Here is a 23,069-nt window from a genome sequence, read left to right as displayed (position 1 = left end):
TGTGTTGATATTGTCTGGTGCTAGGGCATGGTGAGCTGGTTGTAGTGGCAAGCTTTGTTAGAGAGGAAGAACAGACTGATCTAACGTTTAGCAATGTTGCAAGGGGGCAGGCGGACAGAAGTTACTGTGAAAATAAACATTTAAGAGTTCAGCCCTTTGGTCACCTTTCACACTTTTACTATTGTGTGTAATTTCAAGCGGAATTCTGCTGTTGTTTCTTCTCAAGTATATTAGACTGAAGAAGTTCTTTGGATTTTCCTGGATTGTTGCATTGATATTGTTTATGTATTCTTTGTATTTGTTTCGGAGTAGGTACTTTGAGTGCCGTCGAAGAACAGCGAAAGTATTGTAAGTGTGTTTACTCGGGAAGTCCTTCCAAACTTGCCAGGCTCGATTCTTGTTAGCCAGTACATCGCGCACTTCTGAGTTGAACCAACTTGGAAATCGGCAAGATGCTATTCTTTCAAAAGAGACAAGGTCGTTCACCATTGCATGAATGGCAGCTGTAAATAGCTCACCTGTGTCGTCGACTGTCCCATCTTCCAAAAGCCCCCAGGGGAAGCAGTCGAGGGTACGTCTTATCTCCTCCCACAGTGCTCGGTTCCACAGGTGGCGCTTCTTCTGGATCGAGGGGCGATGACCTCTTTTAGTAAATGGAGTGATGGAAACTATCGTGGTCAGAACTGAGGAGGTTCTTACGCGGCGTAATGTGTATATTGTTCAATGTGGACACAACATAATCTAGATTACTGCCCTTCCTGGTGTTGAATAAATTATGCTGCCTTAGCTTTAAACCAGAAATGAAAGTTTCAATAAACCATAAGTCATTTGCACACTTCGCGATTCCTTGACCAAGGTCGCACTCAATAGATAGGTTGAAGTCTCCGAAAAGTGTAATGTCCCCCATGGTAATTGCTGCAACTAACGAATCTCGACATTCTTCGAGAAGGTACAGTGGACTATTTTTATTCGGTCTATAGTACGAACCAAGGAGAAGATTATTTGCATTGGATACTGAAACCACGACCCACAGTAATTCACAGTTCCGCATTAGGTCATTGCATACTTTACTGGGCCATTTTGTGCTAACACATCATTACACCATCACCGCCATCTATATATGTTAAAATCATAAATAAATATCAAGCAATCGTATGTCATTAATTCACATGCAAAAGCAGCACAGTCAGCTTGTTCTTTATGCTCTGTGCATTTTGGTAATACACAGAGAAGTTTGCCAACGTTTTCACAGGTTCCGGATTCACTTGTATGTCCCCACAGATTAAAGCCATGCATAGTAAAAGTACCGGGCTGGGGTCCCCTTACTGCTGAGCGCTGCTCCCTGCTCCTGGGTGAAGCCATGGCGGATATATGCATACCTGTTGCCGCAAGTGCCGAAAATGAAAATTCTCTCTCAGCACATCTCCATTGCAATAGATCGTGACAATCCTTTGACATCGGGGAGGAAACACTATAACGGAGGCATGAGCACACCAGGATTAAAGACAAACTCAGAAACAACACTGAAAATTCTCGAAAAACGGGATGACGATTATCACATCTTCTACTATTTGCCGCCATCTTCAACAACTGATGAAGTTTTAAAGTATCTAAAATAACCTATTTTGCTTGTTAAAACCTATCCATCAGCTTTTTCCACCTAAATCAAACCTTTTTGGAGATTTTACGGGATTTGTATATCACACAGAGATATTTACCCTGTTTGGCGACAAAAAAATTGATGACTAACTTGTATGTAACAAACACACTGTCAATTTCCCACCCTCCAAGTCCATGATGTTTTTTTCAAAGTTCGAAAAAAGCTCCACTTTTGCTAGCACGTCCAAAGTGCAAACTTCTGATCCATGTGGTCTTCCTCATTTAATGTGTCAGTTCATTGCTTTGAGGCATTCGTGCCTTGTGAAGTAATGTTCTGAGATTCAAAATGCATCGGAGACTAGTGTTTTTGTCGACAGATTATTTTCTGCATATACGATGTTTCCTACAGGTAATCTTTGTGGACATAATGGAAAATATTATTATGTATTGAGCAGCAAATTACACATAATTCATTTTTCATATCAACAAGTAACTTTTGCTAATAGTACAAGTATTAATATTTCAATAGTGGACAATTTTGAAAAGGATGTGTACAAGTAAAATTTGGATAGAAAATTAATGTTTAATTGCTATATGTACCTATTAACATTTCTTACGATTCTTTTGAAATTTTGTTTTTAATAATTGTACCCGATAAGTACTTTTCAGGAATTTTGAACAATTTAAAGTTTATAGAACCTAGTTCAGAATTTTCCGAGCGTAATTTAAGATTTCTAGAACCTATTTTAGGATTTTCAAAGCCTATTTTATGAACCTGAAAGCACACTTCTTAGAGCCTAAAAGTCCCAGGTCTAGCAATGACATGAGCACTCTTTCTTGAATCCATACCACAATTCACCGAAAATGGTAGATCATGAAACATATATTTATGAGAGAAAGCACTGTAGAGCACTGTGTAAAACCATTTCAATAATAATTGTTGTGGAATATTTCTACTTAAAGGCTTGTTTTTGTTGAAAGCATTACCTAAAGCAGTTTTATTAACCCTGGGTCAGTCTGGTGAAAAGAAAATACATCATTAGTCTGGTGGGGTGTGAGGCACCCCAATACTTATTTTTATTTTGGGTAGTTTATTTTTGATTACAAATACCTCACATTTTCTATTGTTACAAATAATTTCTGAAAGCAAAAATTAAAAAAGAAAAGACCACAAAGTTCAGTTACATTCAGTCAGGTTCACCGTTGTTTGCTTGTCCATAACATTCTTTACAAAGAGAGAGTGTGTGTTCCAAACATAGAAATTTTGCACAAGTGAACCTAGTCTTTCGATCTTTTGAATGTGGACAGATTACACATCGTCCTTGAGAACACTTTGGACCTGGAGCTGGAACGTCCTCTTCTGTATCATGTCTTCTTTTCAGCTTCAGTTGTAGTTCCCTCGGAAGATTGCTGCTGGAAGCAGCCCGAAGGTTGCGGTGTTCTTCGATCAATTCAAACGCCAACTTTTTTTAGAAACTTACGTCTTTGTATTTGCTGGTTGGTGTTACTCACAAATATAACCTGAGAATTGATGCCACTGATATTCAGTACAGCATAAAATACGGTCAAAGGCCAACGTCTAGAGTTTCTAGAAACGTCGTACGTGGCACACATTTGATCCACTGTGTCAACACCACACTTACACAAATTGTACGTGGTGATCATTTCTGGTTTTTGAAGATCGCCTGTTGTTTCATCAATCCTGTCGTCATGATGCATAGTAGAAACGACAAGCACAATCTTATTTTTTTGGGGATAGTAGGAAACTAACGTTATATCTTTGGTGAAAGCAAAGATACTACTGTTCACTCTTCTTTTTGTGCCTTCAGTTGCCTCAGGTGGTATCTCTCTCTTGTTTTTCCTGATTGTATCAAGTTAGGTTAGGTTATGATCTTTCAATAGTTTATTGGCCAGTGGTATGCTGGTGAACCAATTATCTACTGTGACGTTTCTTCCAGAACCTGTTATTGGTGACACCATTCGCTCTACGACAGATTCCGGAGAATTGCTGATCTTGAACAGTCCATCAGGTTGTTTACCAGCATATATTTCCAGATTTTGCAAATGGAAGACTCTTGAATCTAACTAACTAACTAACTCTCTAGCCTTCTTAAACCCGAAGGTTCATGGCTGCAGCAACACAGGCCTTCCATCTTTCCCTATCTTGAGCAAGATCTATATACTCTTTTCCATCCCTACCGATTTCCTTTAGGTCCATCTCAATGTTGTCCCTCCATCTTCGTCTTGGCCTTCCTACAGGTCTCTTACCATCTGGTTTCCCAACAAGAATCCTGTAAACTCCTCTTTCCTCTCCCATTCGTGCCACATGGCCTGCCCACCTAAGTCTTCTTGATTTAATTATTTTAATAATATCTGGACATGAGTATAAATTATGTAGTTCTAAATTATGTAACCTCCTCCATTCACCTGTCTCCTCATCCCTTTTAGGTCCAAATATTTTCCTAAGGATCTTATTTTCAAATACTCTCAATTTATGTTCCTCTTTCAATGTAAGGGACCAAGTTTCACACCCATATAATACTACAGGCAAAATTACTGTTTTGTATATTTTAACTTTTAGTTTCTTAGATATTAAACGAGAAGACAAAAGTTTATGAAGAGAGAAGTAACATGCATTTCCTGAATTAAGCCTACTTTTTATTTCCTCTTTAATATAATTTTCATTTGTTAATATTACTCCTAAGTATTTGAATTTGGAAACTGGTTCAAACGAGTTGTTATCAATAATTAGATTTTGATTATTACCTAACACTTGGTTTCGGCCTGTAAGCATATATTTAGTTTTCTCTTTGTTAACTTCCAAACCTATCTCTTTAGCAGTTTTGAAAAATATTTTAGCATTATTCTTAATTGTATTCACATCATCCCCCAGTAAGTCTACATCATCTGCATATGCTAACAACTGAGTCACACCATTTAATTTTAGTCCTTCTTTAGTTTCTTTTACCTTCCTAACAGCATATTCTAAGGCAAAATTAAATAGCAATGGGGATAATGCATCTCCTTGTTTTAACCCATCATGAATTGTAAATTTGTCAGACATATTAATACCCACACGAATTTTACTTTCTGTTTCACTGGTGTATATTTTTATCATACTAACAAGCTTCTTAGGTATTCCAAACTCGACTAATATATTATATAATTTATCTCTTTTGACCGAATCATATGCTTTTTTGAAATCAATGAATAGCTGATGGACATTTTGATTATATTCCCACTTTTTTTCAAGTGTCTGTCTGATGTGAAAAATTTGATCTGTAGTTGATCTGTTACGTTTAAATCCACATTGATAATCACCTATAATTTCATTAGCATATGGGGTTAGTCTTGTTAAAAGAATGTTAGACAATATTTTGTATGTTGTTGAGAGTAGAGAAATTCCACGGTAATTACTGCAGTTCATTTTATCACCTTTTTTAAACACAGGAACAATTATGGATTCTTTCCACTGTTGAGGGATTTCTTCTTTATTCCATATTAAACAAATTAATTTATGAATTTGACATATTAATGAATTTCCACCATATTTAATTAACTCAGCTGGTATTAAATCAATGCCAGGTGCTTTGTTATTCTTTAACCTTTTAATAGCATCTTTAACTTCAGTCAAGTTAGGTTCTGGAACTAAAGGTTCTGCTGTGTGTACTTCATTTACTTCTGATTTATCTCCTACATGGACATTTAAAAGGTCATTAAAGTAGTTCTTCCATCTATTTAGAATATCGCTTGGGTCAGCTAGAAAAGACTCTTGAATCTACAAGAGCAAAAATTTTAATGCCATACTTGCCTGGCTTGTTGGGCAAGTATTGCCGAAAGGGACACCTACCTCTGAACTTTTCGAGTTGCTCGTCTATTGTTACATTTGCTCCAACAGAGTAATGTACTTTACACTGCTCAACGAAAGTTTCAAAAAAATCTCTTATCGGTGCAAGCTTATCAAATTGAGATCGCTCAGCTCTCGTAGATTTGTCGTCGAAGCGGAGACAAGTGAGTAAGAATCGGAAGCGTCGCAACGTCATTGTGCTCCAAAATATATCCATACCAGTACCATCTCTCGCCCACAAATCATCTAAATTTACTCTGTTTGCTTTGTAAACACCTGCCATGTACAAAAGTCCAATTACAGCTTTTATTTCTACTAATGACGTATTTTTTACTTTATATTTCTCATGTTCACCATACTTTTGGGATGCATTGTCTATGAATTTGTTTGTGTTACTTACGATTTTCTGCAGTGTGTCGTCACTAAGAAATAACTGAAAGCATTCTGAAGGACTTTTGCAGTTCTTAGCCACACCTTGTACACATGGGAGACGTGTTTTGATAATATTACTCGCTCTTGTTCTTGTATTCGTACGTGGTGCTGACTTGCTCCACTTTGTGGTACCGTCCTTACCTACGTAAAAATTCTCATTTACACTATCGGTATTGTCTAAAACCGCATCTTCTTCAGAATCTGTGTTATGTTCATTTTCACTAGCATGATCCGACCAACAATCACTACCCTCACCTCCCTCCACATCCGATTCCACTTCTTCGCATTCTTGTAACACTCGCCTAATACGTTCCACTTCAGAACCCATTGTTTGCAGAATACACAGACACTAAAAAAACAATAACAAATAAACTATTGGCTCTGTTTTGTATTTAGTCCGTACATAAAAACAGAACCGTGACTAGTCTGGCGGGTATGTCAAACCCCAAAGCCAACAAATACGTGACAACAACTTAACAGCTCCAGCACCTACAATTGCAAATACACTACAAACATCCACGATAAATACTTGCCAGGTACACGGATGGACAAAGTTCAGTGTTGCCAAATCGTTGAGAAATAAACTAATATAGTACGATTGGGGTTTGTCACACCCCAACAGTCTAACGCAGGGTTCCCATGTAGGTACTTATGCAGAATAATTTGTTAGTGATTTACAAATCATTTGTAACTAATATTTAAGTAGGAGTGGTAAGTGTACTACACAAGCCAGTGTTTGCCGCATTTAAATAGTGAACTTGGCTTTTACTTGCACTATATTTTAGTGCCTAAATAATTTGCTCACTTGAAAATGTGCACATACAAGGTGGCATAAAAGTTTGTAGACTTTTTAAAAATATTTATACAGCATAGAACTGCTTTATACATGCATAAATCTAAATTATTAACTTTTTAATTTATTTAAAAAGTTTATTTAAATTGCAATAAGTGCTCAATGTTGCTTCTTTTTGCCTCAATACATTTGCGAAGTCATCTTCGAAAATTGTTTACAATCGCCACACACTGTTCAACAGTAATTTCCTCCCACATACATTGTAATGCTACTTTGAATGTGTCCACTGATTTGTACGAGACACTGGATGTCTTCTCCAAAATTGACCAACAGGAGAAATCCGTGTCATTCAAATTCAATGCTAAATGTCCTTACCCCAAATACCATGAAACAGCTCTTCATACATTGCAATTGTTGATGGAGCTGAATCTGTCATCGCCAAAGTTGCACATGGTTGCAAATGTCTTGGAGAATGATTTGCTGATGGCTAGCAGCATTAATTTTGACATTCTGATTGATGAACACCAAGGAGGTTTTTACCTTCAGAGCCGCCCTGAACCCTCAAAAAAAACAAAAAAAAAAAAAAAAAACGAAAAAATGATGGCAAGTGACAACTTTAGCAGCAGTGGAATTTTTGTTATTTCTTCAGTACTTGACGGTTGTGCACATGCACCATACTGAAAATCTTCTCATCAGTGGGAAGAAATTGTTAAAGACGTTCTTTTCCAACTGTTTGTGTTTAATTTTGATTGAAGAAGAAATGAATGCAATCACTTTGCAGTCTAAACTTAAATGAGGAATTAAAAAGAAAGAGAACAGTGAACATTTTAAAAAATAACTTGAAAATAATAGCTGAAAATGGTCTCCTGACATTTTTTCCATCCATAACTATCATATATGAGTCATTCCATGCTAAATCAACACAGATATAGCAATTTCCAACCTGACCATCTCCGATTTTCATGAAATTTGGGGATTTGAAACTATGCACGGAACTTAGTAACTATGAAAATTTTGAGTCTCGTGCGCCTTGTAATTGTTAAATTATTCAAGGTCAAAGTTCGCATAAATTGCCCTTTTTGAGCCCACTTAGCTATACTAAAGGTGCTGTAACTCCGCTCCTATTTCACATTGAAAGCTCAAATAAAGCTTATTGTACAGTGAATTAAACAAGCTTTCCAGTGTTATATAACAAGTCTACCTTTGGATAAAAATATAATTGTATCACGTGACCTTGAACTTTGACCTTGAATATCTCAAAACATGTCATCACCAAAAATCGTGAAAAAAATATATTGGTCCCTCATGCCATACTCTAAAACATATCAAAAAATCATTCTGGGACTGCAATGGGATCAGAAGATACAACATAATATGTGTAACTATGTGACTGATAAAAGCCTCATTACATGAACTATGATGAGTCAAATGTCCCTTAACACCCCCTACAAAATGTAAAGGAGTTATCCTGGTTGTGAAAGAAATAGGTTAAGCACAGGGAGATCCCTAGCTGTGTGTGTCAAGCGCAGGTCCGGCATATTGTTGAACGCGATATTGAATTCAAAAAAACATTTCAAAGAAAAGGGGGTGATGTGATATATCAAATCAGACTAGAATTTCACGAGAAATGAAGCGGCGAAGGCTTTTCCAACTTATCTCTAGCCAGCAAAAAGTTATACGCATTCCTTTCACTTACGATATATGCACATTATAATGTTGTCAATGTTCCTGTGAGTACACTCGTTGAGGTCTCTCACACTCACATAGAACATTTGGCAATGTAGCAGGTGCAACATCATCGCAAACAGCAACTATGCCTTCTCTCACTCTCAGATGGTCAATATCACAGACTTTTAGTGCATGCATCATTCTCTTCAAATGTTTCTGAAGGTAAAAGTCCTCCTAAGATGTTAGATCTGCCCATCAATCTACCCAGAAATTTACCATGAAGAAATTGCTACAATGTCCACATAGTGTGATCACACACTGTCCTGTTTCAAAACTCTGGAAAAGTGCCATATCCCATAAGCTAAGATGAAAAACCTGTTCACTTAACAAATCCAAGAAGCCCTCACCATTTAAGCAAATCACAGGTATTTCGTATTCTTTTTATTAACTTCACCGTGAATATAAAAATTAGCCTCGTCACTGAAGAATTTTTCATTCCAAAGGAAGTGTCACGTATTTTTTTGAGATACTTTTTCCAATATTCTTCACTATTCAACTATTTGGTGAATTTCGCTGATTAAAATCATAAGCAATGGTGTGTACTTACTTCTTTCTCTCCCGAGATGTCAGCGTGATCTCGATGAATTCCTAACACGTTAGAAGCATTCTAATGTTTTGTTTTTAACACCTCAAAAAGGATAGAATGGTTACAAGCATGCAGTAATAACTTTTTTCTGGTTAAATGTATGTTGGAAAAATCTTCGCCGCTTCATTTCTCGTGAAATTCTAGTCTGATTTGATATATCACATCACCCCCTTTTCTTTGAAATGTTTGTGTTGAATTCAATATGGCGGTCAACAATATGCGGGACCTGTGCTTGACACACACAGCTAGGGATCTCCCTGTGCTTAACCTATTTCTTTCACAACCAGGATAACTCCTTTACATTTTGTAGGGGGTGTTAAGGGACATTTGACTCATCATAGTTCATGTAATGAGGCTTTTATCAGTCACATAGTTAAGCATATTATTTTGTATCTTCTGATCCCATTGCAGTCCCAGAATGATTTTTTGATATGTTTTATAGTATGGCATGAGGGACCAAATATATTTTTTTCACGATTTTTGGTGATGACATGTTTTGAGATATTCAAGGTCAAAGGTCAAGGTCACATGAGACAATTATATTTTTATCCAAAGGTAGACTTGTTATATATCACTGGAAAGCTTGTTCAATTCACTGTACAATAAGCTTTATTTGAGCTTTCAATGTGAAATAGGAGCGGAGTTACAGCACCTTTAGTATAGCTAAGCAGTCTCAAAAAGGGCAATTTATGCGAACTTTGGTCTTGAATAATTTAACAATTACAAGACGCACGAGACTCAAATTTTTCATAGTTACTAAGTTCTGTGCATAGTTTCAACTCTCCAAATTTCATGAAAATCGGAGTTGGTCAGGTTGTGGGCTGTGTTGATTTCATATGGAATGACTCATATACCTAGGTAATATATTAGTAGAGTTTGGAATACCTAAGAAGCTTGTTAATGACAAAAGTATGCACCAGTGAAACAGAAAGTAAAATTCGTGTGGATATTAATGTGTCTGACAAATTTACAATTCATGATGGGTTAGAACAAGGAGATGCATTATCTCCATTGCTCTTTAATTTTGCCTTAGAATACACTGTTAGGAAGGCAAAAGGAACTAACGAAGGACTAGAATTCAACGGTGTGACTCGGCTGTTAACATATTTAGATGATGTAGATTTATTAGCGTTTGATATAAGTCAGTAGCGGCTTCTGCCTATCACATTCGCACGTGCACACCCAAATAAATCTGCAATGCAATTAATTTTTATTATACTTATTCACTGGACACTATCTCCTTCCAAACATCAAACGTTCCGAAGCCCAATCTGCTTCGCATTACCAGTGCCTGCTGCTGAGATTCGTTCCCTCAGAACACAAGTCGCCCTGTGCTCGTTTGCAGCTGTTTGCAGCGTGCAAGAAAAGAGAAGGGACTCGCTCTTCTACATCGAGGTATTATGGGCTCCACGCACACTGCTAGCGTTGTGTTCGCGATACAGCAGTGTTGCAATCCTGTTCCATTCGGGATCGTAAATAGAGGGATTTTTTTTTTGGAAAAGGGAAATTCTATTTATTCGTATGATATCTATTCCCATGCTGTTCCGAGCATGCCAGGCCAAGAAAGAAGGGAGGATGGAAGGGGTGGGGGTAGGGGTAGTGGGCAACTGAAAGCAAAATATGTGCTTTAAACAATGGCTTGTATTGTCTTTGCTTAGTGCAGCTTGGTCAAAATAAACTGCCCTTGTGGCGCTGTAGTCGAAATATCAACCCGCGCAGGGAAACCGTGGATCAGTCAGCTGTGCCTGCTCGTGCGTTGCAAAATTGTTGCACTGTCAAAAGCTCGTTCCTGTTTCATAATGAAAGGAAAAACTGTACATAGCGAAAGCAGAGACGTAATATCTAACGTTGTTGAATTTTTGGAGGGAAGTTAGCTACAAAGTGTGCAGCGACTGCAGTAATAATATGGATAGCGGAAGGGAAAGGAAAAGTTTGAAGTAAGAATAGGGCAGTGTTGAGTGGAGTGAGTGAGTACTGTTATTTTCTTTCATATTTATTATTCTCTTGATTTTGCTTGCTTCTATCGGTCATTAGAAGTAAACAACTACTAGATAGATTACAACTAATTTTCTGCATGTGGTCGTTGGATGCCACCTTGTTTGCATTGTTTTGGCGCCCCCTACTTTCCACCTTCCTCCAATATAAATCATAACCATGTTATATATTTACGGTTTTAATGATGAAAAGTAATAGCCATATTTTAAAAATACTTTAATACTGTTGAAGAACACGTTTATTGTAGGTATGTGTTAATTAATACCTACATAATGACATCAAAACAACAAAAATCTGTTAGCTTAAATTGCTACATGATTTTTCAATATACTTATTAAGTTATTCAGCAGTAACTTCAATTAATTCTTGTCAACAATAAATCCAACTCTTTTTAAAACAAGTAGCCACGGACACGGTGGAGGCACATAGTGGTTCGGATCCAACTTTAAACTGTAGGTCATCTCTATTTGCTTTTCTGTGCATAAAGTGAAGCTAAAAAATAAATTCAAATAAAGAAAAAAATAGCCACTGTTAGGATTTGCCTCTAATCAAGGAGGATCCTTGGTTTGGCGGCCCTACGAGGTCGGCACCCTGGATAATCGCCTGGCCCTGCTTGTTTGATGTATGCAAATGTAGTTATTCTTGTTCACTATTATCAGTGGAGCGAAGGAGAAAGAAAATTTTTACTAAATATTGTGAAAATCGACAATAATAATTATTGAATATTAAATATCTATATTTCTATGTTTGTAGTGATTTTTTCAGGTTATCGAATGTTGAATTAAGTATCCATACCCAATAAACATCACTCTTCTCATGATTGAAGTATTCACTCGAATTCACCGAAGTATTTCCAATTTATATACGTGTATATTAATATTTTTATATATTTATCATGAAATAAAACTCTTGTAGCCTCATTTTTAGCAAAAGGTGGTCATAACTTGGATTGCCAATACATTAGGATCATTATGTATGCAAAAATGGGTGCGAGTATTTGAGAGGCTTAATAACACTTCTTCTGGACACGAGTCTGAAGTGCACACCCATAAAGTCAGACCACGAGCCGCCATTGATATAAATACAATTAAGAATAATGCTAAAATATTTTTAAAAGCAGCTAAGAGATAGGTTTGGAAGTTAGCAAAGAGAAAACTAAATATATATAAATATAAAAAAAGGCCGAAACCAAGTGTTAGGTAATAATCAAAATCTAATTATTGATAACAACTCGTTTGAACCAGTTTCCAAATTCAAGTACTTAGGAGTAATACTAACAAATGAAAATGATATTATAGAGGAAATAAAAAGCAGGCTTAATTCAGGAAATGCATGTTACTTTTCTCTTCATAAACATTTGTCTTCTCGTTGAATATCTAAGAAACTAAAAGTTAAAATGTACAAAACAGTAATTTTGCCTGTATTATTATATGGATGTGAAACTTAGTCCTTTACATTGAAAGAGGAACATAAATTGAGAGTATTTGAAAATAAGATCCTTAGGAAAATATTTGGACCTAAAATGAATGAGGAGACAGGTGAGTGGAGAAGGTTACATAATTTAGAACTACACAATTTGTATTCATGTCCAGATATTATTAGAATGATTAAATCAAGAAGACTTAAGTGGGCAGGCCATATGGCACGAATGGGAGAGGAAAGAGTAGTTTACAGGATTCTTGTTGGGAAACCTGATGGTAAGAGACCTGTAGGAAGACCAAGACGAAGATGGAGGGATAACGTTGAGATGGATTTAAAGGAAATCGGTAGGGATGGAAAAGAGTATTTAGATCTTGCTATGGCTAGGGACAGATGGAAGGCCTGTGTTGCTGCAGCCCTGAACTTTCGGGTTTAAGAAGGCTAGAGAGTTAGTTTAGTTATAACTATCATGTTGATCTGCAATGCCAGCCAACAGCAGTCATTCTGGGTTAAAAAGCTACCAGTTAGATTTTCAGTCGACACCTTCTAGTACATAAAAGCAACCGAAACGGACCTGGCAGGTCAAATGTGTTCCCTATTAGAAGCAATGACCTGTCTCCAATGTTGTGGAAGACTACAGATCCCACTGTAGTAAAACTGTTTGACCGTGAACCACATAAGTCGTCAAGTGCAGTTTGCAACTGGTCTAGATTTCGGAACTGTCATCCTCTAAGATGGTTGTTTTGTGAATGGATCAGGTGGTAATTGAATGGGACAATGTCTGGGAAGTAAGGTGGATGCAGCCAGTTACTAAGAGTACACAGTAGCATTTATTGTCTGACCAGGTGGCAGTAGCTTGCAATCCATCAAACACAGTGCATAACCTTTTGATGCAGTGGTGGTTTTGATTGGCTTGGAATGAGTTCATGTGACAGCATAGCTCATGTCGCAGGGAAATGATGAGCTTCCTTCACAATGAAGGTGTTACATATTTTGTATATATAATGATAATTATATGTAATTATTAATATTAATATTATACTGTGAACGTTACAGTTCATTAGCATGTCATTTTCCCATTAGATTTAATTTAATACACAGGCACATTTAATATTCATTCGCGTTTCTCTGTAATTATTTCATAGAATAACATGGAGATATGGTAATGTGTTACATATATATATATATATATATATATAAATTCATTATTGTTACCTTAATCGGACAGCGGATCAACACCCTCCATCGACGAGTCTTGGGAGGATTGGCCACTGCTGGAAGAATTGCTGCTTAACCTAATGATTAAAGGTTTGATGTCATCCTGTAGTAGGTCGACATTCCACATTTCCTCTTCTACCCCTTCAACGTGTCTGCAGTAATTCGACCATTGCTCCTAAGTAACTGATTGAAACGCAATGTCTATCAAAAGGTCCCATTTCTTTCACTTTAAAATTAATGTTATGCCACCCAACATGCCCTTTAACCTGACTCCATACCATTTCAATAGGCTTCAGTTCACAATGGTAGGGATGTCTACAAACAATTGCTCCACGTTCTTCTGCAATCGAGTCAAAGTAATTAATATTAAATTGGTTTCACACAGAATTCACGACACTGAGCAATTCTCTTTTAAGAGAATCATCTGAAAAGGCAATATTTTTTGATTTCAACCATTCCCTAATTTCTTCCTTACGGGTTTTGGAAGTAGGAATAGTTTCTAATTTTCTACAGTGGTAAGATGCGTTGTCCATAACAATGACCGTCCCTGGCTGAATATTGGGCAGCAATTTCTCCTTGAACCACCGTTCAAACCAAACACTGTCCATTTCGTCACGGTAGTCAGCAACATTTTTTTTTTTGCTAAAAAAGCATGTTTAGCCCCTTCTACAAACCCCATCTTAACACCGGCGTGCAGCAAAACAAATCGTGGACCCCGAGCAGTAGGACCTTTAAGACCCATGGATAATCCAGCCAAAAAAGCTTCTTTAGGAGTTTTTATTGTTTTGTCCTTCCTAATCTCTGGCACAGTATGCCCTACGTTTACCCAACTTTCAACTAAGTACACAATATCCCTTCCCTCATTCCTAAATTGTCTCATTTTCCATAAATATGAATGTCGGCACAATATAATATCGTTTCTTTCAATCATTAGTGCTTTATTTCCTCGCTTTTCGAATTCGAACCCCATTTCTTTTACCAAACGGTAAAACGTTGAATAAGTGAAATTGGGCAAATCATTGTCATTGTTAACTTCCTTCATTACGGCCCTAATTGTAGGGGGAGCATTTTGAAACAGAAATGTGTGAAATTTGCACCGTATAGCACTACATACGAAGTCATTATACTTCACTTCCCTGCTGGTTTTATATTGAAGGCCACCATGTCTTTTTTGCGGTGTAGTGACTGGTCCTTTGCCACTTTCCTTTCTTAATCTAAAGAAGGTGCTTTTACTGACACACGGGTCTGAAAGTTTCGGATCTGGATCCGGATCTGGATCCGGATCTGGGTCCGAAAATTCCAGATCTGGATCCGGATCCGGATCCGAGAGTTTCATATCTCAATCCCATTATAATATTACCACACCTTAAAAGGTATTATGATCTTCGATTACAAAGAAATTTTCATTAGTTAGTCCTACAAGAATTTTTTTCAAGTGTTGTTCCTAAAATACTTTGCTACGCATCGGCTAACACACTCGTGCACAAAAATAATCTTACTTGTTTAACATAAAATGTCAGAGGTATTTTGTATATGCCCTTGAAATGAATATGTGTTCATTCGAATATATTGGAAATGAAAACACACACATAAATGTGAGACATTCCATTCCAGGATGAAACCTTTAACACACATAACAAGATAGAAATGTTATACAAAAATTATACAATTGTTCTACAGTTACAGTTTTACAAATTAAAATAAAACATTATAATATATGCAGTGTTATATAATTACAAAGTGTAAGACTAACAAGACAGGTTATCTAAGTGTCCCCTTCCGATTTCCATGAAACTTGGCAGGTGTATAGTGGGGCCCAATGGATGAAATACGTGTTTTTATGTTTCAGCTAAAAAACGGTGTTAGGGGTCAAAAACCCCTCAAATGACAAGATGAGGACAAATTTAAGTGGGCATTTGACCCCTGTGTCCCCCTCCGATTTTGAAGTGGGGATCTGACCCCTGTGTTCCCCTCCGATTTCCATAAAACGTGGCAGGTGTATAGAGGGGCCCAAAGGAAGAAATACATGTTTTTTGTTTCAGCTAAAAAACGGTTTTACGGGGCAAAACCCACTCAAATGTCAAGATGAGGACAAATTGAAGTGGGGATCTGACCCCTGTGTCTCCCTCCGATTTCCATGAAACTTGGCAGGTGTGTGTATAAACGGGCCCAAAGGAAGAAATACGTGTTTTTTTGTTTCGGCTAAAAACCTGTTTTGGGGGGCTACCCCCCTCAAATGTCAAGATGAGGACAAATTGAAGTGGGCATTTGACCCCTGTGTCCCCCTCCGATTTTGAAGTGGGGATCTGACCCCTGTGTTCCCCTCCGATTTCCATGAAATGTGGCAGGTGTATAGAGGGGCCCAAAGGAAGAAATACGTGTTTTTTTTGTTTAAGCTAAAAACTGTTTTATGGGGCAAAATCCCCTCAAATGTCAAAATGAGAACAAATTGAAGTAAGGATCTGACCCCTGAGTCCCCCTCCGATTTTCATGAAACTTCGCAGGTGTATAGAGGGACCCAAAGGAAGAAATGCATGTTTTTTTTTTTGGTTTTGGCTAACAAACTGTTTTAGGGGGCAAAACCCGCCTCAAATGTCAAGATGAGGACAAATTGACGTGGGGATCATCTGACCCCTGTGTCCCCCTCCGATTTTGAAGTGGGGATCTGACCCCTGTCTTCCCCTCCGATTTCCATGAAATGTGGCAGGTGTATAGAGGGGCCCAAAGGAAGAAATACGTGTTATTTTTGTTTAAGCTAAAAACTGTTTTATGGGGCAAAATCCCCTCAAATGTCAAAATGAGAACAAATTGAAGTAAGGATCTGACCCCTGAGTCCCCCTCCGATTTTCATGAAACTTCGCAGGTGTATAGAGGGGCCCAAAGGAAGAAATGCATGTTTTTTTTTTGGTTTTGGCTAACAAACTGTTTTAGGGGGCAAAACCCGCCTCAAATGTCAAGATGAGGACAAATTGACGTGGGGATCATCTGACCCCTGTGTCCCCCTCCGATTTCCATGAAATTTGGCAGGTGTATAGAGAGCCCTATGCCCCCTGTTTCTTCCTATGCCATATTTACATGGTTTCGGGGTCAGATCCCCACTTCAATTTCTCCTCATCTTGACATTTGAGGGGGGCCTCTATACACCTGCCAAGTTTCACGGAAATCACAGGGGGAGACTTTGACCTCCCTTGTAAGTGTATTAATTAATTACAAATCGCGCACACACACTATATATATATATGTGTATGTATGTATATTATATATATATATATGTATATTAGCAGCTAACAATATGTTATAAACACATTCTTACTTTCCAAAGAAGCGCATGTGGGGTGGCAAGATGGATCCGGATCCGAAAATTCTGGATCCAGATCCAAAAGTACCATATCCGGATCTGAAAGTTTTGGATCCGGATCCGAAAGTTCTGAATCTGGATCCGAAAGTACCAGATCCGGGTCCAAAAAATTTTAGGATCTGGATCCTTACGATCTGGAACCGGATCCGGATTTCGGATCCGCCAGGATCCAGATCTGGCCATCCCTAATATAAACATTTGTTAACGAGATTAATTTTGAATATCATTTTATGGGAATGATTTTTTTAATACCCTGTCTGAACCACCATTCATCAGGCTTAGTATACACTGAGCTGCTTATGTATAAAATTTCGGGGAGGGGGCATAACATCAGCTGTTGAAGCTAGTTTATTTTTTTAAAACAACTTAAAACTACTCCTAAGAAGACATGGTTATTGCTACACTCTTATTTAAATGAAAGCTTACACCATTCTGAGGACAAGAAAACCTGAGGGAAGGTACAATCATTCATAACCTATTATGTGTCCTTCAAAGTGAAGCAGAGATTTTGAACACTGAACACTTTGACCAATATGAATAAAATAGACATTTTTGGAATTAGCATCAAAAGTTCTACATGTGCACCAAATTCCATCAAAGTCGTCGGAGATACATAGTAGATGACACTTTATGGATGATTTGACATGGAACGACTCTAACATCTTATTTGCCTAATCTTGGCACTCATAGTACACAGAGCGGCACTTGACATTTGACATTGTCAAAAACCAATAGAACTTGCTTGCTTACCTTGTTTACGCATTCAAGCTGAACATTCAATAGTGCTGGTGTGTACTGTCTTTTGGGTTTAATACTAAATGTCCAATTTAAGTAGTATCATACATGGTTTGGAGATTTAATAGTGGCAACTATTTATTTGCAAATGATACAAAAGAGATACCTCTGTGAAAATTTTACAACCCTTCGATATAGTCACCAGTGTGTACAACCGTTGCCAGCAATGTGGAAGTTGTACTATACCTTTAACAGTGCCTGTTCTGTTGATGCCTCGAATGGAGTGGTCTATTGCCTGAAGAATTTCTGGAACAGTTCGGAAGCAAATGTGCCATGAAGTGGTTCCTTCATCGTAGGGATCAAATAAAAGTCACAGGGGCTGGTAGAGCATATCAGCTACAGGTTGCACTACATGCACCCGAGCATTTTCCTACAAATTGATGGGAGGATTCAGCAGAAAGTGTCACCTATTCTTTCACAATTTAGGTTGCAGGCTATGCTCCAAAAACGACCGTAATACTGCGAATTGGCAGTCTGTCCTTGAGGCACGGTATGTGTTAAGATAACACCATCACAATCATCTACGAGAATTACCCTAACTGTCACATTAGTGGGGTTCTGACTACACAACTACACAACTTTAGACTGCCAGCTCTAATGAATTCTATTCCTCTTGTCACTGCGCATCCACCTATTGTTGGAAGGAAGAGCCCATTTACTGGGAGGTATGTTAGGTATCAAACTAATGAGTGGTATAAGCGAGAAGCACCTTAGTGTATATAGAGCAGTGTTGCCACTATTAAAACTCCAACCCACGCATGTAAGACAGATATTGCTTTTCAACATTGAAGTGGACCAATTTCTTGTTTTTTATTGTAGAATGACAAGGAATACTTCCATCAATTTGTCCAAGCTTTTGTGTCAATATGGGAGAGTCAACTGGATCTTCCATGGCAGAGTGCATCTATTCCTATCACAAACCAACACGAGACCGGACCTCATCTAAAGAGACTACCCGAAGACTTTCTTCCTGCTATAGGAAAGTTTATCGATCATGCAAAAGATGAAGCAGAAAAGGTAATTGTGGAAAGATTTATTTTTTATTATTTTTCCTAAGTATTTGTGAATATTTTTTTCAGTGTGTGTGTGATTTTTTTTTTGTTGTACAATGGAAGTAGAGTTTCTCTAGCCACTGGAAGAACAGTCATTTTGTTTAATGTAATTTAAGGAGTTTACTAAATACTCTCCAAAATAGACACAGTATTAAGACATAACTTCCTCTCTGAGTATATAACTTCAATCACCCATTCTAGATGCTAACAATGGTGAGTAAGTTCCATCATGGAAGTTTACTTTAGAATTTTACTGAATATGGATATAGGTAAAGGTAAAGTTCCCCATGCATGTAGCACTGTGCTATGAAGGCACATTTAGGGGGTGTGGGGTTAGGGCCCCACATATTCTCGATCTCTTACATTTTATGGAGGTGAAGTGATCAGCATGATGCTCCAGCCATCCATAATCCCCAGGTTCCCATTGATTTGAGGCTGGGTAAGCTCTAGAGCTGCTTTATGCAAAGACATGGCTGGAAAAATTCCGAGCTCACATCACTCATGCAGGGAATCGAACATGGGTCTCCCACGTGGTAGTCAATTGCCCTACAGACTAGAATATGGTGTAGGTTGTCAAAATTTCTTGCATTTACAAGCTTTCGAAATTCACTTGTGTTAGTTTGAATATTTACACAGTGTTTAGTATTTCTTTCTAATCTTTTATATGAACCTTTATGGCCCTTCATTTTGTTCATTTTCCCCATGATGGAATGAATTGTCTGTGAACAAATTTGAGCAAAGGATTCAGTCTGCTATCTCCCATTGTGTTCTTCATGAAGGCTGTATTCTGTAAATTTCCTGCACTCATGTTTGCAGTTTGAGATGAAGTTCAAATTAATCTGAGCATAAAGTGGCCTTATAACAAAAATAAACTAACAATTTAGTACTATTCAGTTCACTTGGTCCCATTTCACCTACTGTATTATCACTCATCCTCATCTTCATGATTAGCCAAAAGTGGCGGAAATGTGAAGTAAAATAAAGTAAATCAATCAAACCATTTCACCTACTAAATTGTTTTACTGGATGTAGATGCCCACTTCAAGGAAGATCATTTGAAGACTTCTATCCATATCAAATCCATCAACTGCATGCCGTACCTCCACTTCTCCAGCTCTCATGTGTATTACACCAAGAAAACTATCCCATTCTTCCTGGTCCAACACCTTGGCTTGGCTTTTATCTTCCAACAAGCTACGCTTTCACAAGCCTTTGTCCAACAATTGCTTACCATCAATTCTGGTAAACACGCACCCTGACCAAAAAGCTGACATCAATCACCCTGTGTTTGTGATCCAATATCAGCCCCACTTCACCAAAATCATACATGCTTACATTCCTATCTGCTTTGGTGATCAAGCTTGAATGCTTGACTCATGATTTCACCATCGAAGGTTCTTGCTTTGAGCTCTGACCTTGGCATGGGTGTTCCTTTGTGATTTTCCATGCATCAGTTTCATCTTGGCATCATTGATCCTCATCAAATGATTAACCAAGTTGCAGGCATGTGATATAAATATGACAAATAAAAGATACAATAGAACTAACTACATTCTCTGTACTTGTCTTGACACTGAAGACATTTTTCCAAACTCAAAGTAGTTTTCTCCCATCTCCTCAAAATCTTAGACACATATTGGTCCAAAATTCTACATATCCTACCACAACCACCAGTTTAATGCCCACTACCTCACTTCCACGTAGTACATGCTGGACTGCATTTTGCAGACTAACGAGGCTCTGGTGTCTGCTATTTGTCCTTATGTGTGTTGAGTGCTCCTTTACAGCCTCAGCTTTTAACCGAAGTCAGAATGTTTTAATATTTTAGTTAACGACATTACAGTTAATTTTGGTAAGGTTAGGAGCTGGACCTCATATAACGTGGCGGGTGCAAAATAGCCTTTAAGTGCTGACACACCCAAAAATTCAAATTCAAATGCCCACAAATGCAACCACTTGGAGTGCAGAACCTGCCCTAACCTTATCACTTATTTGATCCTTCACATTTCCATTGCTACTATACCAAGGGCCCTGGGTTCGATACTTGGTGGAGGTTCATAGTGGTTTAGATCACACTTTGACCTGTAGGTCCAATCCTGATAAGCCTATCTGTACATGAAATGGACTTAAAACAGAATCTCATATGTAGTATCTTTATCCTTTACCTGCCACACCTCCAACCTCATTTACACAGCTTATCTGCAATCTCAGTGATGGAGTTTATCTAAACGAAACATCCGCTCAACCTCAGGATCAAAAACCACCACTCTTCCACCCTAAATCTTGATTTCATAGTTGCCATTCACCATTGGCAACTGATGGTGTTTTACTTTGGTTGTTACACTCTTCCAAGACAGATATGATGAGAAAGGGGCTATAACCAGGGTGGTATTTGAAGGAGTAGTGAGGGGGTTACTGCATCTAGTGCAAATTTTGGCCCTTGGGTTGTTTATACAACATGGGCCATTCCATGTCAAATTCAAGAGTTGACCCTCATAGTGACCGATTTTGATGATATTTGGTACACAGATTTCCTTTGCTCCAAAACCGACACCCATGAAAGGATTTTGCTGAAATACGATTATTATGAATTATATGAGGGTTGATCAAAAACTATTTTTTCTCAAACATGCAATTTTCAATTGCATATATCTTGGGAACCAATGAATCTACAGAAGCATTCTTGAGGTCGTTATAAAGAGGAAGGACAGTAGAATATTTTGAGATGATAAATAGTTGAAACTTAGTTAAATTTGAACATTCCGTTTAAATTTCAAGTTTAAACAGCTCTAAAAAAAAAACAATTATTTTTCTCATTTTTGGATATTTTTAACTACTATCATTCCTCTTTCAACTGAGAAAGTCTTATTATTGTGTTTTCCATATAAGAAAGAAAAATGAGATTGAAATTTGTCCTGCACCAGCAATGAACTGAACCTCAGAAGGCCTATACTGAGACTTTTCATTTGTGTCATGCTGACGGATGTATATTCTTACTATACAGGGACAAGACGGCATTCCTCTTGATTATTGTCTTGTTTATATGTTGTTATTACTGATTTGTTCATTCCTGTTTCTATGTCTTTAGCTGCGCTCTTGTGAAATGAGATGAGAACATAACAAACCAGATGAAATCTGTGACTGTGTGCTGTTTGTCTTTACATTTGTGTAGAGAACTATTTCTTATTATATTTGAATTCATAACTTAGTATGGTAAATACTCTTAGTAATTCTTCTTTCTTGACCAATTGCAACATTGTTTTTCCAAGCAGTATCACTTTTTCTGAAAAAAAAAAAAATATTGTAAAATTATCAAGAGTAATAAAATTACAAATTTGTCCTACTTTTTGTCGAAGGTGTCTGAATTTTTTGTTACAATCTCAACAGTAAGAATTTTCACATTTCAGTACTTTGTATTCAGTAGAAGATTAATTCAATAATGCTCTTAGAAATTGACCTTGTTTTTGTTCAAGAAGACTATATTTGTGTTACTTTCTCTAGCAAAGAAAATTATTTTCCATACCAATAACCATGTCAAAGCACATACCCACATTTAAAAAAAATTGAATGTATTTAGAATAAGACTGTGTTTAAAATATTTAGATTTTTCATTGTCGAAGCACATTTAGAGCTACACATTAATAGAATGCTTAATAATATGATGATATTTAATATATGATACTTCGATTAGTTATGAAATATATATGACATTTTGGTGGAATTGCATGAACCTTATCACAAGACATGGACATCAATGAAAATTTCGAGTTTTTAACTGCTAATAGCTACAGCTGAACAATGACATTTTCAATTACATTCATACGAACTAGTGTTATATGCCATCTTGGATGTATTGAATAGTTGTTGTAGCAAGGCTTTGATAATTACCTTTATTACTCGACTTCATACTCAATGCTGCACATATTAAACATATTAGCCTACAGAAACCCATTTCATTGCATAGCCAATTACGATACTATACAGGCTCATACATATAAAAAAACTAGATAAATTAAGCGAAATCAAGAGAATAATAAATCTTAAAGAAAATTACAGTACTCACTCAGTCCACACTGTCCTGCTTCGAACTTCAGAATTTTTCCTTTCCTTCCGCCGTATCCATTTTGTATTACTGCAGTTGCTACAGGCTTTGTACCTAACTTCCCTCCAAAAATTCAACAACGTTAAATATTAAGTCTGCTTTCGCTATGTACAGTTTCCCTAATCAAACACTTTGCACTGAAACA

General features: G+C 37.3%; 1 protein-coding gene across 4 annotated transcripts in view; it reads left to right on the top strand.

Moving 5' to 3' along the window:
- LOC146000511 (neurobeachin-like protein 1) overlaps positions 1–23,069 on the top strand; it is a 723,922-nt gene that overhangs the window by 6,300 nt on the left and 694,553 nt on the right. For all 4 annotated transcript variants that reach the window (XM_083138250.1, XM_083138253.1, XM_083138251.1 and 1 more), the window contains exon 2: positions 18,590–18,787. In XM_083138250.1, coding sequence (XP_082994376.1) covers positions 18,590–18,787 — 198 coding nt within the window. The remainder of the gene's footprint in view (positions 1–18,589; positions 18,788–23,069) is intronic.

The sequence above is a fragment of the Lepisma saccharinum genome, chromosome 16 (genome assembly GCF_977018435.1).
Source record: "Lepisma saccharinum chromosome 16, izLepSacc3.1, whole genome shotgun sequence".
NCBI classification, from domain to species: Eukaryota; Metazoa; Arthropoda; class Insecta; order Zygentoma; family Lepismatidae; genus Lepisma; species Lepisma saccharinum.
The sequence above is the reverse complement of the archived record's forward strand: the minus strand, read 5'-3'. Positions and strand labels throughout refer to the sequence as shown.